The 16,509-nt window shown below is 40.7% G+C and overlaps 1 protein-coding gene across 2 annotated transcripts in view; it reads left to right on the top strand.

The window, feature by feature from the left end:
• Positions 1-38: 38 nt before the first annotated feature.
• The window catches only part of LOC145466427 (uncharacterized), a 28,271-nt gene continuing 11,800 nt past the window's right edge, over positions 39-16,509 (top strand). For both annotated transcript variants that reach the window (XM_081450145.1, XM_081450144.1), the window contains exons 1-12: positions 39-239; positions 1,706-1,928; positions 2,404-2,535; positions 3,534-3,802; positions 4,145-4,334; positions 5,990-6,360; positions 6,757-7,346; positions 7,986-8,252; positions 9,219-9,346; positions 10,061-10,308; positions 11,316-11,408; positions 12,656-12,713. In XM_081450145.1, the coding sequence (XP_081306271.1) occupies positions 155-239; positions 1,706-1,928; positions 2,404-2,535; positions 3,534-3,802; positions 4,145-4,334; positions 5,990-6,360; positions 6,757-7,346; positions 7,986-8,252; positions 9,219-9,346; positions 10,061-10,308; positions 11,316-11,408; positions 12,656-12,713 (2,654 nt within the window). In that variant the 5' untranslated portion in view covers positions 39-154. The remainder of the gene's footprint in view (positions 240-1,705; positions 1,929-2,403; positions 2,536-3,533; positions 3,803-4,144; positions 4,335-5,989; positions 6,361-6,756; positions 7,347-7,985; positions 8,253-9,218; positions 9,347-10,060; positions 10,309-11,315; positions 11,409-12,655; positions 12,714-16,509) is intronic.

The raw sequence follows: 16,509 nt of genomic DNA, 5'->3' as shown, positions 1-16,509 counted from the left end.
GTACCCATTCCAGTTGCTTGCCCGAGCCGCTCGGCCAAAACAAAACAGTCCTTTCCCTCGTAGGCAGCGCTATGTATGTGAACAGCTGCCTTAAATATAAATAATGACAATTTGAAGGGAAAGGATTCGATTTCACAATTATGAACGAGGGAAGATGATTGCCTGGATTTTTCTGTCCGTACTAGTCGCAGCAGAAGTTTCCAGGGCGGCTGGAAAATGCGTCAGAAACGATTTTGAAGGTGAGCTATCAAGCATAGAGCTTGTAAGAGGTCGACATTTAGTGACTCAAATTAAATCAGATTTCTGTTGTTTTCTTTATCTAATTTGTTGTTGACATAATGATTTTGGATTTCCCATGGCTTTGAAGTCTATAAATAAAGATCCTGTGAACTTTTTACGCGTTCAACGAACACATACATGTAAGATGTCCTGTATTTGCACTTTGCTCATTTACTCACCGTTCAGGAAGGTTGTCATGAAGTGCCATTAAACGAATATTGTTAAAAGGTGTTAGTAAAGTTACCTTTACTCTGGCAAATCGCGAACGCTTACTTAATGTGATGTTTCAAAATTGTAAAGATTCTAAATTTATGGTACAATAACTTACAATAATTAAATTTATAATTGGCTAAACGGTCAGTGTGAAACGCAGACTGCGGACCTGGGATAAAGTGCAGACTGAGACAATAATGCAGATTTCAGACCAGGGGAAAATACAGATGGCAGACCAGGGGAAAATGCAGACTGCATGTTCCCATGTGCTTCATTGAGAGCCAATAAACAGGGTAACAGGAGCAAAATTCAGGGTAACCTGAGTGATATTCAGGTTAACCAGAGGCTGGTAACTGGCTAACTGGTAACAGGCTAACTGGAGCGCAGACTTTCACTCTGATAAGCCTGAATAACCCTGTTTCAGGTTTCCACTTGATACATGTAATGGAAATACCACGATATTTCACCATTGGTGTGTAGTCTGCATTTTACCCTCAGTCTGTATTTTGTAACCCCAGTCTGCAGTCTGCAGTCTGCATTTCACACTGAGTGATTGGCTAAGCCCCAGTGGAAACCTGGGGTTAATAGGTTTCATCTTACCTAATGAAACAAAGACCCCTCACACTCAACTATAGAGGTGTAACATCTTCGTTCTCAGAAGAAAAAAATAAACAGCTCTACAGTATGGATTGGGGAGGCGTGGTGGCCTCATGGTTAGTGCACTCGTCTCCGGATCGAGCGGTCTGGGTTCGAGCCCTGGCCGGGGACATTGTGTTGTGTTTTTGGGCGAGACACTTTACTCTCACAGTTCCTCTCTCCACCCAGGTGTATAAATGGGTACCAGCAAACTTAATGCTGGGGGTAACCCTGCGATGGACTAGCATCCCATCCAGGGGGGAGTAGAAATACTCCTAGTCGCTTCATGCTACAGAAACCGAGATAAGCTCCGACCTGGTGGGCCACTTGGCTCGTATGCAGACTTTACCTTATCTTACAGTATGGATATTATGCAATGCTGAAGTAGTGAGACGTTTGAACCAATACACTTTTGCAACATTGTCTAATTCCAGGCGTTATTCTTGATATAATTTCCATAAAGTATTCCTATAATGTGAGTGTGCACAATAATGTATTCCCTACAAGACCTATAAGCGGTAGAACCAAGATTATTACCGTATTATTAATCACATTATTCTCTCTTATTTCAATCAAGGGCACACTGCAAAACGACACTTCAAGTTGTATGGTGATTCTATCTCTTTATTACCATTGAAACTGAGTTATAGTAGACGGGCATCTCATCAGATTTCTACCCATGTGCTACGTGTATTGTTGGAGGAAGTGTTAGGATACGAAGATGTTGTGTTGGTCCCTGATGATTCTGGTCTTTCAGTAAATGATGCTCTTCTGAAGTTAGCAGGGTGCGACAATCACGGGTACATATATGCAGCCATGTATATAGTATGCTTGAGTAAGAATGGTGCAAGGAAAATCAAACTACCGCCAACGCACAACATAATGTAGCTCCATGATCATGCGATCATAAACCTATTCTTTTGCAGGCTTTAGAATATGATCTCGGTGATCTTGTATATCTTTAGAATCCTGAATGATTGTAAAGAAACAACTTGCGGTCTTGAATTCATTAGACATCTAGGGCTTTCTTGAGGACAATAAATTCATTAGAGCTGCTAATAATTTTAAGAACCTTATCCTTAAATTATGTGGTTGTTATGGTGACCCTGATAGTCCAATATGTAATGAAGTGTCCTTGAATTCTATTAATTTGTTGGTAGCCACATATATTCAAGCCCAAGTTCAAAAAAATACATCTTAACACTTTTTTCCTCCTTAAGTTAAGTATAAAAAACAAATAAATACATACTCTTCTTCTTATTTCACGTTTAATAGTGGCTGTCATTCCAGTGCTGTTCCAGATGTTATGATCAATACCGAAGTCTGGGTACCACCTGATTATCAATACAACAAGTGGATAGAGAATAGGTTGGTGGATAATGCTGGAACCATCACTACTCATGGAAGGTAACTATTTACCCTTGAGCCTTCTAATCATCTAATTTCTGTTACGTCAAAAGCTTCAATTATTTAGTAGTATATACATGTCTCAGATTGTGAAGTAACAAAGATATGACAAGTGTAAGACAGCCAAATGTTTTGTCTGACAGTATTTCCTATTTATTTTAGTTTGTCATCGGAAAAAAATCCACACAATAACCGACATGCATAGCAGGCAACCAAAACAGCAATAGCCATTTAATGAAGGCCTGTAAACATGTAAAACCACTAATAATGAACTCACCAAAAGCTGAAAATAACATAGCACTTTCCTGGTCTAAAGTATTTCTGAATTACATTGTATGCACTTAGTACTAGATATTGATTATTATCTTGTTAAATTTCAAACATTACAGGTAGTTCAAAACATTATACACTGTCATAATTATTTTCTGCAGTATCTGCAGAATGTTTTAATGTAGGCATCATTCTGGTTATGACAATGGTCACTGGCCTAAATCACTTCAGAGAAATATACATTTAATTCTCAGACAGGCTCTTTTTGAGAAGATACAATGTCATGTAAGAAATGGGATGAACAATGCCTATGTATGTACCTAGGACATTTTGATGCCTAATACATTAGTTACCACAAGACGACAACTTAATAGATTTTCCTTGACATCAGCTGTTACCAAAACTAAACCCTGCAAAATAAATTTGATTTTTCAATCTATTCTCATTGAATTTAATTTAAGTGTCCTCTATGATTTACATAGACAGCTGGCAGTCTGTTTTTCTCTCGAAATTTCAGCAGGAGTTGTGAGGTGAGACACTTTAGCCTAAAGGTGAATGGGATAAGACATGGGTGCAGTTCTCGCCTCATTCCCTACTCATCTGTACCACCCATTTGCATTTGTGATGGCTGCCAGCCGTCTGTGATTTGGATGTCATGAGTTTCACATAATTTTAACAACATAACAAGCCATTAATATTTTGAAAAACCGTCAACATTTGTCTTGTAGGTTTGGATGGTATCTACCTACTTCCTTTGTCGAAAGCTTGTGGAATGAGAGTAGAATCATAGCAGATAACTGGAGAGCATTAGAATTGGAGTCGGTGATAACACAGTTATTGCTCAATGCATCTCTGCTCAATTCGTATATAAATATCTCAGAGTACAAGAAATCATGTGAAGATATTGTTGGTTGTAATGATGGCTGGCTTCGTGGTGCAAAGTGCAATGCTAGTGATAGTGGACTGCACTGTGCTGTTCTTTTGGCTGATTTTCCAGGTTAGCTTTTGCTTCAGTTTCAAGTTCTCCAGATGTGACAGATTGTCTTTCAAATATGTAATTTGCACATCAAAGAAATTTGGCCAAATTTTTGCCAGACATGTTGCCTCACTATTGTTTTGGAACTTACTCAGAGTATTGTTTGCTTCTACCAAGGTAAGAAAATCCCAGGCTTGTACTAAAGACATTGTAAAGTCTCTTCATTTCACTATCTCACAAAGTCTGAAATTCGTGATTCATTAACCCTTCCTCTTCTTTAAGCTATTTTGTACACTGTATGTCTAACAATTTGACACTGAGTTTTAGCGAATATTTTTCATTTGTTTTATTTCATGTTTGTAGACCACTATGGATCTTTGATCAGACAACAGATAAAGAGCCTTGGTTTGAATATATCAGTGGCATGGCTAGGCTCAGAACTTGAACGTGTCATCAGTAGAGTGGCTGGTCAACCATTCCTGGTATTGAACTGGGAACCCAATACTGTGTCAAGAGCAAAACATTTGACAAGAATAAGCTTTCCTCCATGCAGGTGTGCTTTTCATTGCTTGGTTAAGATTCTGTAAGTGCACAGTTGAATCCCAATATCTTGAACAATGAAAAATAAATCTAAGGGAAACAACTTTTGGTTCCAGTTAACAGGAGCCTTGAGAAATAGAAGGTCCAAGAGATTTTACCATATAACCTCTCAGTGGCTTTTACCCAGGTGTATAAATGGTATTGGCAATGTTGGAGGATTGGCCTGTGGAGAACCTGCAGTAAATGGGGCTGTAGAATTGGATCAGAATTAAACTTTTCTACCGCATATGCACAGTGTTGGAAACTAAATTTTGACAGCACTTGCCATTCTCTCAAAATCCACTTGCCCGGTGTAATTTTCACTCGCCCAGAAAGATGCCTCCCCGTGCCTAAAAGAATCTTCCCAATGACTCACAAGCCATACAATTTTTCGGTATCTTGTAATCATGGATGCCCAGCTTGCCATTTCATGTTGAGCTGTTTTGTTGTGGTCCGTTTACGATGTTTTTATCATCTTTCTTTGACACATCTTGGAAAATTTCCCACATTTCCATAGTTTTAACTGAAAAACAGCTGAACGAACAGCTGGCACCAAATTTGCATAGATCCCTAGAATTGAGACATTAGAGCTTGAAACAACTTGTTGGCTAGTAAATACTGACTTTTTTTCCTTCAAAGAAAAATTATACTAAATGACCTTAAACCTAAAGATGACTACAACTGAGGTACTAAAACTTTCAATTGAAAGTAGTTGCTATTTCAAGATAAATCTTTGTGAGATTCATTTCTTAGCAAGCAAATCTCCAATTCTCATGCACTAATTACTAGAGACAAAAAATTATAGAGATCAGCAGAATCACTTCACACATGTGTAACCATTATGTAAATTGTCACTGGTGGAAGCCGTATTTCATTTTGAATTACTGAAACAGTATGTTCTGTATTGGCAAATTATTTGGGTTTCTTGAAGGAGAAATTAATACCATAATGGAGAATAAAAAGGAGTGTTATCAATATTTAAGCTTACAAACTTGTTTCCCAAAAATGAAAATTGTACTCGCCAAAGGGGTGAGTGATCAATGATTTGCACTTGTGCAACGCTTTTCACACTCACATTGGCGAGTGTGCGACTGCTAATTTCCCACACTGCATGTACGTGTATGTTGTTCATGTAGATGTACTGGTACATGTATATAAACCCACAGCATGTTGTCCCTACTCTTAGATCAAATATCACCAGCTATGTACAGTCTTTAGGTGGTGTCATCTCTTGAATTCAAATGGTTTATAAAGGAATCTTCTGGCCATTATAAACAACGAGAATGCTGTTGTTCTATCTAGAGATTATAAAAGTGAATCATTCAACTCACAAAATTAAATTACCCTTGGACAAGCTGTGCAAATCTCATTCTTTAAGAGCCCAGAATGTCAAGGCCTCCTGTTGTTTCAGATCAAGGTTGATTGCTTGACGATGAAAAATGAGCACTCTATGCATGCAACACAAAAGATTGGAATTGGCCAGTTGCAGCCAAAAGAAAGTGGACACTGGAGTCAAGACAAAAAAAAAAAAAAAAAAAAAAAAAAACTAGCAAGCTTTGTGCAATGCCTAAGACAGTGCTGATTTTAAGGTTTTATTAATAAAAGGACTTTTTCAATTATTTCTTTCAGTGCCATTATGTCCTTCATCAAAGCCATGACATCTCAACTGGATTATTATTACAACTGTGATTTTCCCCCTAGCCACTTGCGCAAATTTGCTTGGGGAAAAATTCAGGACAATGCCCCTGATGTGTATTACTTACTGTCAAAAATGCACTTTGATAAAGACACACTTAATGAACTCTTTCACAAACACAAGGATGGTGGAGGTAATTTGACTAGCCAGGAAGTTGCTTGTGACTGGGTACGCGAGACTAGAGATATCTGGTTGTCATGGCTCCCTCCTGGGAGTCTGAATAAGGTGCCAGTTTATCTTGGAGGGATGTTTCCATTGTCAGTCAGTGAGGATGCAGTGTGGAGCAGGCCTGGAATTCTGCAGGGTAAAATTTGTTTTGTTATGATTAAAGATAAGCCAGAACTAGCTGGCAGCACTGGCGGCCACTTTGCAAGCGGTGCATAATGATAACTAAATTGATCTTTAATGAGGCCTGAATCAACATCACAAACTAGTTCTTAATTATGATTATCATGATAAAAAATGAAATTAATCAAGAAAAATCAGTATGAACCTCTCCCCCTACTCTAACCCAAACATGTATCGGTCAGGCATCCAATTACAGTCCAAGATGGCACCATCGAAAACTTGGTCTATTGTGCATTGCATTAAAAGATAATGCCTGCACTGCGGGTTACTTTGGACAAGGCATGCTAACCTTACACACGTCATTAATTTCATATGGTCAATTAGAAATTAATTATCATGTTCTTTGCTGTAGGAGCATTGATGGCTCTAGAGGAAATCAACCAAGATTACAAGATTCTCAATAATTACAGCTTGGAGCTCATCATAGAGGACACACAGTGCAAAACAGCTCTCATTCTCAATGCATTCATCGAGTTTATGTCACAGGTGCACAATAAATCCATAGTGGGCATCTTAGGCCCGGCCTGCTCAGTTCAAACTGAGATAATTGCTGAAGTTGCACCTATGTACAATACGATCATCATGGGATACAGTGTGGAAGGTGTTGCACTGGCAGATCGCGACAAATACCCACTATTCTTTAGAACCTCTCCAAGCTATGCTGAGTTTAAATATGCCTATGCTACTGTGTTTGATTTCTTCAAATGGAAGCAGTATGCATCACTGACTGATACAAACTATGTGTCGCAGACTGTGACGGCTATTCATGAGTATTTAGAGAGCAGAGGGATTACTTTGGTATATGCCAGACAAATTGCAAATCAAGACAGCGTTGATATAAAGACTTATGTGAGGTCCTTGCTAGAGAGCTCAGCAAAGATTATTATTGCTACTTTGTTTGAGGGTCTGGCAAGAGCTGTTGTCTGTGAAGCCTATAGACAGGTGAGCAATGTCATAAATGTTTTAATGCTACAGAACTCACAAGTTAAACACCAGCAGCTCTAAACCTAACTTTAACTAAGACCTAACTTTACCAAGTGCCAAACATGTAGAAGAGGGTTTTATCATTTTATAGCTCCCATATAGGCATTTTAAAATTGGAAATTGCAGTTCTTTCTGAAAACACACCCAGTCCCTCTGGGATGTAATATATCAAACACGAGAGACAGTGTTTCATCAGGATATCCAAACACTGAGAAGAGAGTTGAAAATACGACGCACAGCAGAGTATTTTTGACAAAATTCGAGGTGTTTGGATAGCCGATGAAACACTGGCTCGAGTGTTTGATATATCCTCTCAATTGAAGCAAAAACTAAGGAGTAAATGGAGAAGTAAAATCGCCAAAATTTATGCTAATTAAGACCGGGTATCCAAACCTACTTCATGGTTGTGATTTACTTTGTTTCAACTTGATGAATTATTAATGAGTTTGAGAAGTTTATATGAAGGACCTCCACTGGAAGGAAGCCACTAAAATAAATGACATCATAGACTGATTGTGATCAATCCAGTTCAAATGTTTCTTTTGGGGGACAGATGCATTAATTTTGCATGTTATTCTAACTGAATGGTTTTTCCAGGGTTTGACTCCACAGAGAGGCTATGTTTGGTTTCTGCCTGCATGGCTGGCAGATAGCTGGTGGCATGTGGATCAGGTTAAAGAGCATGGCCACAGCACTGATGGGATGCTGATTGTGCCGTGCTCCACCGCCGACATGAAGGAGTTTGTCAGTGGAGGGTATTTCTCCCTCTCAAATGCCTTTTACGGCACTAAATGGGCTAAGATATTAAGTGGAGGCACTGTGGGTCAGTGGAGACAAGAATATGAAAAGAGAGTCAAGAAAGAGGTGACTTAATCGACTTATTTGTCTTGATGGTTGAGCATGCTTCCAGTGTTTCACATGTATTGTATTATTACTAATTGTCTTTTGACTACAGAATGGTTTGTTGGGTGGTTGCTGAAAGGGATTATGCCCAGGGCTTTCTTATAGGAGTTCCAAGGGTATTTAAATTACAACATACTATGAAATGTTGGGAGACTGGTATGGGGATGGACTCTGGATCCAGTGGCAAAAGTTCAATTGAGGCCTTACACTACCGTAAAATGATATTAAAATCATTTAAAAATCCTTGGCCACTTTCATTAAAAATGCTACAGAAGGACAACATCCAACGATTATTCTGGATCCAGTACTGGTAAGATAGCTGGCTGAATGCTGAACTTGGCCAGCAGGGTGAGCTATCCAGGGAGAGCAACAATACTCCTATTAGTCTCTTCACGCTACATTTGTATGAAGACAAGGATGCTCACCCAGTGAGGGTCGGTTAGCCTGACTGGAATTTGTGCTTTTCTTGATAAGACTTTATAGATTCCACCCCTCCTCTGGTCTGGGGCCTGTTTCTCGAAAGCCCTGGAAACTTTTCGGACCTGGAAAGCCATAGCAAAATCTCAAACTTACGAGTACAGAGCTGTTTTATTCACATATTCTTAAGATGAGCAGAGGTTCCCTTCATACAAGAAGTTTCAGGCGTATACACTTCTCCGTTTTTAGATACAGATGGACTAAAAATGACTTCACAGGCCTGAAAAGTTTCAGGGCTTTCGAGAAACAGGCCCTTGGAAGTGAACAGCTGACATTTCGCGTCATCTGACTAGCAGCCATTTTACGGTGACTACGATGTGGCCTTCAAATGTTTTCTGTCTACACAGCCTATTAACTGATTTACTTACTTGTGCTTGTAGTGCCCCTCAGGACACCTAAGGCCATTCAGTCTTACTATTAAATGGGTGTGTTACTAATGTTGTTTTGAAGGGTCATGCTCCAACAGGATATGCAAGTTTTGCCCATGATGCCATGTGGGCCTATGCACTGGCACTGGATAAACTTTTTAAGGCATATCCCACAGGACTGGATACAATAAGAACTAATCAGTCAACTAAGTGAGTAAATTCCTTTTAAAAAGATAGTTTTAAAGTGTTAAATTAATTTTAGTTAGTACTTTATGATATATCATACCATATATGTTTTTTGTGCTCGCCATGTTCAACTTTGGACCTAAGCTCATTAATATTTGTAATGTTTAAAACTGACAAAAGTTAAAATGAGGACGGAAAGTACTGTAAAATTGATTGATGTAAAATCTTTCAAAATCCAAGCTTTTGCCGATCCATGGCATCATCAGGGATGATCTAATGTTTGTTTGTGAGATTGGGGGGGGGGGGGTTGGGGGGGAGTTGATCCTTTTTACGCCCGAGTCAAAATCTGGATTGAATTAATCCAGTACCACAAGACAGTACTGACATATAGCTTTCCTTTGTACATGTGAACATTCAAATGAAAGCTTTCAAGCAGTGCTCTCACATGGGACTGTTTATTGTCTTGTACAAGGTCGTAAGGTTCTAACTTTTCAGTCTATGAATAAAACCCTAGTGTGTGACTATTCAAATTAAAGCTATTGAGGAGTACTTTCATGTGGTAGTGTTAATTTTGCGAGACTTTACAATCAGAAATTTGGAATTTTTTCGTCAGTTTAGAACTTGAACAGCCATAGTGGGAGTAAAAGGGTTAAAAAAGGGCCTGCCCAGTAAAAGCAGCACTTGTTCCCTTGGCCCAAATGACAGGTAGAATTTCAACGGCTATTTGTTCTTTAATAGGCTCTTGAAACAATATCTGCAGCAGACCAACTTCAGTGGTGTGTCTGGCCGTGTGATTTTCAGAAACGGTGAGCGTCATCTCCCCACTGTTGAAATGGCGCAGCGCTTTCCCAGCAGGGCAGTGACAGTGGGACGTGTGCTTCCCAACATGTATGCTCATTGTGATACTGAAAGTAGAAGTTGTCTAGAGCTGAATGAAAACAGTATTCAGTGGCCAGGGGGGAGAAGACCTGCTGATGGCAGACCAGGTAAGTGCAATGTGTCCTTCAAGATTGAGACTTAGTGGTGTCTTTTACAATCTCAATTTGGAAGAGGAATCCAGCAATAATGACAATTTGGAGCGGTGGTTAAGTGAATGTGTCATTTGCAGTCATGCATGCGGTTTTAAAACTGTCTTCCATCAGTGCTGCATCATGATCACTTGTCGGTCATGTTCATAGCCAGATGAAAAGAGTTCCCAACTGTATTTTTATTTACCATTTTTTTTTTAATCCAACCTGTTTAATGTCTGCCAAAGTGCTAAAGAGCTCATCAAGGTGGCTTGCACCTGAACTTTAAATTCAAAATAGATTAACTTGCGTTTGCATTGTAAGGCCCAGTTCAGACGCCGAACTTTTCATGAGCCGAACCAAATACATTGAATTAAGTACATGAAAAGTTCGGCGTTTGAATCAATTAAGAACGCCTATTTGAATTTGGAACGGCCCAACCGTTCTTCCCGCCTAGCTCAGCCGGGAATTTCGGCTTTGGAACGGCTTTGATTCAGACGTCAAACTTTTCATGAGCCGAACCTAATGCATAAATTATTATAACGTATTTTACTAGCAGTTTTTACTTTGCCTGAAAATCGCCGATATTTCGATGTGAGTTTGGTTTAAACTAAATAAAGTTCGGCGAATTGAGTTCGACGTCTGAATCGACAGGTGTACTTTTGATAATTTGGGTCGGTCCAAATTCGAATTAAGTTCGGCTCATGAAAAGTTCGGCGTCTGAACTGGGCCTCAGACAACAAACTATGAAATAAACTACTACGGAAAAAGAAACTGTCTTTCAGCAAAGTTTTAGTTGTAACATATTCAAGTGGTTTGAGCTCGGACTCTCAACATGGTCTCCATACCAAGGTGTAAAAATCGATAGAATGGGGTATTGTTAGTTTAACTTGACAATATGCTAGAAGGAAATCTGTAATAGACTAGCTAGGCTAGTATACCTGTGCATTAACCCGTGAATGTCCTGTCTTTTCTTTCTGTGTTAGAGCCGTCCACCAGTGAGGTGTGTTCCGTGGAGTCATTCCGAGCTGCTCTTGGTACTTCATGCTCTGGAGCAATTGCTGTTATAAATGCAATAGGTAAATATATAGATTATAATTGTACTACTACAACCAAAATACATCGAAATGGGGGAAATAAAGTATTGCGTTTTGCGTTTTGCGATTTTTGAAACAGTCGCCAAGCAACGTGACGGTTACCATCTCCTGGCACGCTAGTGTTAGTTTTTGTTTTTGATTGGTTTATAAGAATTGCAACCGCTTTGTGTGCCATTTGCGAAGATTTGCAGGGCAAAGCCGCCCTTTTTCTCCTATTACACCATTCAAGAGGAGATAGTCTTAACAGTGAAAGTTAGATAAATCGGTGGGTCGATCCCTATACGACCCTATAGCTATACAAACAAAAACTGCAGTGAAAGGAGTTTAAGAACTCGTAGTGCAAACGTTTATTCAGTTTTTTGGGTGGTCGTTTTAAGTTTTTTTTGCCACAATGATAAAAAGGTGCACGATCCTAGCGCGCAGTTTTTGATAGAGAAGTTCCAATGATATAACGTATTTCAGTGGCGCTAGGAGAATGATGTGTTTGCTTTGCGACGCGTATGGCACAATAAATCAGAGTAAAGCTGTTTGATTTTAACCAATTAGAACAACTCCCCAAGGGGTACTCCCTACTATGGGCTGTGTAGGTATGTGCGACCCCAAAGGGTATGGTTTTCAGCCGTTTTGGTCATAAATAGGGTTTCGATTTTGGCCATTTTGGTCTTGAATAGTGTATGGTTTTTGCACTCTAGTCTTGAATACGGTATGTTTTGAAGAAGAAGCTACTTTTTCATTACTATCGATAAGACCATCAACAAAAGCCCTTCATTAATTACGTTTACAGCAATTTAACATTGGTCTGAACTAGGAAACTAACTAAACTAATAAGGCAGGTCTGAATCAGGGTAATGATTTAAGGGTCAGGTCATAAAAAGGGTATCAAATTTTTGGTCAGGTCATAAATAGGTTAAGGGATTTGGGAAGCGGGCCGCACACCCTCACCAAATTTTTCTAGGACTACCCCCGGGGAACAAAACCAACTGCTTTACGCGCATTAGCTCGCATTGCTTGGCGCCGACTGCATGTTTTCCCGTGCTTGGCTCCGATGACTTGTTTTGTACATCGAGTTCTGATTACTTCATCGTGCTTTTGCTACTGGTTAGATGCAAATAGTTTTGCTTTTCTAATTTCGTTTTGTGAAATTTAAAGCAGTACTGTTCTTTTTCCTGCTACCTATCTGCAAACTAAACGTGCTGGATAAACCTCATTGCTTGTCGTCCTTTCCACAGCTATTGGCTTGTTCCTCGTTGTTGTTATAACTTTCATATGGATCTGCATCAAGAGAAGGTAGGGACGATTCTTGTTTTTAGGTTTTAATTGTAAGTTATATTTAACCGCCTACTTCTCCTTTAAGGGAAGAGTAAAGTCAAAATTCTGGCACCTTAAACAAAGCGTGGGTTGTATAGATTGTGATGGCGCAATGGGCCAAAGTACGAACGAGCCGTTTAGGCTTAAACACAGCTGACCACAGAGTAAGATAACGGCCGACGTATAACTTGAAAATTCTAAGACATCTGCCATTATGAGGCTCAATAATATCCTGGTAAACTCAGAGCGCTAGAACACTTCTAGCTATAGGTTAGCTCACTTCTCATAGTCCACATCTAAACTGCATTCGAATCAACGTTTGTTAATATAACTCCGGGAGGAAATGGAATCGGGCGAGGAAATCCAAAACTGCCGACAAGGGAAAACCGATTGATGATATTCTTCTTTACCGTCCAAGAAACCAGTGGAAAAGCTTGACAGTTGTCGTGAAATATCATTGTTTGACCAATTATAATGAGCTGGCTTATAAGCATGCAATTTTTTTTTAGTTTAATTCTCGCTTATGTTATTGTGACAGAAATATCCTTTGTTGTCTATCTTTTCTGCGGAGCTTTTCCATTTAAAAGTAAAGAGGAAACATTCTGTGCTTGAATCAGCGCACGCCTCGGCTCGCGCGCGTTACTGCACGCGCAAGTACGAACAACGAAACAGACAAAAGTGAAATCGTCACAAACGCGATCAAAGAACAAATTTGTTCAGAGTTCGAGACAAATGGATTCAAAGATGAAGCGCGGAAGGTCTGTCCTTCGTGATTTGTTCATTATCATTTGTCTCTCTATCCCGTGTATTGTGATTTGGTTGTCATATACGGTGATTTCTTTGGTGAGGAAAGTCTACGCTTACGTTCAAAGCGAGTGGGAGAGATTCAATGATATTTACTTTGACAACACGGCGGTCTGGAAGGATGTGGATCCTGCATTTTTAGCGTACAGAAAAGGCGAGGACTCAGTGACTGGTCCGTGCTGTTGCAATCATACTTCAGCCTCAAGAGAACTGAACAAAAGGAGCAAGTTCCGCCATCACTTTCTTGCTTTTGTCAATTCTGTGGCACATGCGCTGTTGTTTGTACCTGAGAAAATTTACGCCTACGTCCAGCGCGTGTCTGAGGACTATCACAATATTTATGGAGACAGCATGGTGGAGGTGCCGCATACGGAGCGTGCATTTATTGCTTACCTCAAGGGTGAAGAAGGTGCACCATTTCTTAAAAATCCACATGTAACATTTTCCGAGTCAGATTCTAGAGACTTGAAGAATTTTGCAGCAAACAGCGACATCGAGAGCAGAAATCAACGCCAAGGACAAAACGGCAAAGTAACCGAAGGCTTGAGCTTGGTGCATTTAGTTTATAAATTGTTTTGTCGTATCAGAAGTGCTGTTTCAGCTTTATACTTCCGTGTGCACCGTTTAACGTTCCGTGGTCAAGTCAACGGAGAGAAACACTTCGAGACATCTCAAGAAATGAAGCACCCTTACTTCACTGAAAGGAAAGCACAGAACGTTGACAAGGCTGCAAATGTTTATCATTCTCGGCAAGCAGTAAAACTACAGGAGACTGTAGCCGCTCATCCTGGTACTGTGCCTTTTCCACCTGCCTTTCCAGTCGGATCTGACCAGGGTCATTTATTCAAGTGTTCAGGCGCGTTACGGACAGCGTGGAATGATCCTGTGAACTTAATAAGAGTTCCACCAAATACTGGTCCAAAGCTGTGGAGTTCCTCGCTGCATTCCGGGGCTGGAAAGAAACAGTGGAACGCTTCCCCAGCAGTTGCCAAACGAACGGAGACGCAAGTGAAATTGTTCAGTGAAGGCAAAGCGAACGGAGAAGTAATGCAACCGTCAACTCTCCGTTCTAAGGCGGATTCTGCTGACAGCGCGTCGGTGTGTAATAGCAAGACTGAAAAGAAAGTGAAGGAGAGGGTAACACCATTTTTATTTTCAGTCGCTAATGTGGACACTCCTGCCCCTGCTGCACCAGTCAAAGAAAAAGGGAAAGGGAAAGTCATGCCAGGTTTAATTCTGACCAGTCATGTGCCTGTCCTACCTCGTGTTAAACAACAGGATCAGGAAAAGGCAACGGGAGTTGTGCGTTCAAATCAAGTGAGGTCTGCTAATGTCTGTGCAGATTCAGAACCTGTCCCAACCCGGAAGCATGACACATCTTCAATTGAAGAACCGATTGAGGTAAAGCACACTGGCTCTGCTGTAAAGCAAGCAAAGAACAAGAAAGAGCGCATTGAGGGGAAGGGCAGGGAAAATCGCCTTTCAGCAGATGCGCCTTTACGTCAGGCGAAGAAGGTTACGTTTTGTCTAGATTCCGGAGCTGTCGCAACCCATAGCCATGTTTCATCTTCATTTGAAGAACAGACTAACATGGAGTCTAAAGTCTCTGGCGTAAAGCGAGCAAAGAACAAAGATGGGTGCCTTAAGGACACGTCCAAGAAAAATACCTCGTTAGGAGATCTGCATTCAGGTCAGTCGACCTGCTCTTCTAATGTCTCTACAGAGTCAGAAGCTAACTCAACCCATGGCCATGTCACATCTTCGGCTGAAGAACAGATCGAGATGAAGCCTGAAGTCTCCAGAGTAAAGCGAACGAAGAACAAGGAGCTTCGTAGGAAGAAGTTCAGGGAGAATGCCTCGTCACCAGATGCACTTTCATGTCATTTCAAGTCTGCTAATGTCTGTGCAGATTCACAAGTCAGCGAATTCCAGACCAATGGAAAGGCGTCAGATCACAAAGAACAGATCGTTGAGGAGCCTTTAGTCGCTAGAACAAATCGAACCCGAAACGAGGATGAATGTAAACAACCTAGATCCTGGGACGCCCGAGCTTGTATAAAAAACACCGAGCATCCATCGAACATGGCACTGGGAAGGAGTACGAGACATGCCAAAAGGAAAGCTGAATGTAGTTCAGATGCCATCTCAGAGTCTAAACAAACTGAGTTTGTTTCAGGGCAAATACACGAAGTAGACTTACAGAAAACAGCAGAGCAGCGGGAATTAATGGAAGTAGTTGACAGTCCACCGGAAAGAGCCTTCACTGCATTGCCTGAGCCAATGGAGACAGGCGGAGAAGAGAATGCAAAGATCTTTTTATTTGGAGAGCCGAGTGAAGCTAAGGCCCCATTCAGTGCAAGCTTTATTGAAGAGTTAGAGTCAATGGAAACAGACCAACAGGAAAGTGGAATTTTCTTTGGAGACGTTGAAACAGAAGAAATGGAAACAAACCAAGGGTCTATTTTTGATGAGTTTTTATTTGCATGGGCGAATGTTATGCAGTCATTCCTCGTTCAGCCAGCTGAAGAGATGATGGAAACAGATCAAGAGTCAGTAGCGGCCACACCCTGCGTTGCGCAAGAAGTAATGGAGACAATGCAAGCGCCATGTCAAATGCCGATGCCATTTGGACAGGTTGGAGATTTTAACTTTCCGGTAGCTACAGGTATGGGAACATCAGAAGCAAGCTTTAGGATACCCGTGGAGGAAGAAGCGATGGAAACCCAGGAGCTGGGTGATACATACACGCCTGTGGAGACTAAGCTCGGAGAACTGGCAGATGCTAAGAGGCCATTAGCGTCCACCGTAGGAATGTCTAAGGAAGAAACCCTGTTAACAAACACACCAGCTGCTGAGGAACCAGTGGTTCAAACTGTAAAGGAACCAGTGGTGCAAACTGTGAGTGAACCAGTGGTGCAAACTGTGAGTGAACCAGTGGTACAAACTGTGAAGGAACCAACCATGCCTCCAT

The sequence above is a fragment of the Orbicella franksi genome, chromosome 13, assembly GCF_964199315.1.
Source record: "Orbicella franksi chromosome 13, jaOrbFran1.1, whole genome shotgun sequence".
Lineage (NCBI taxonomy): Eukaryota > Metazoa > Cnidaria > Anthozoa > Scleractinia > Merulinidae > Orbicella > Orbicella franksi.
The sequence above is the reverse complement of the archived record's forward strand: the minus strand, read 5'-3'. Positions and strand labels throughout refer to the sequence as shown.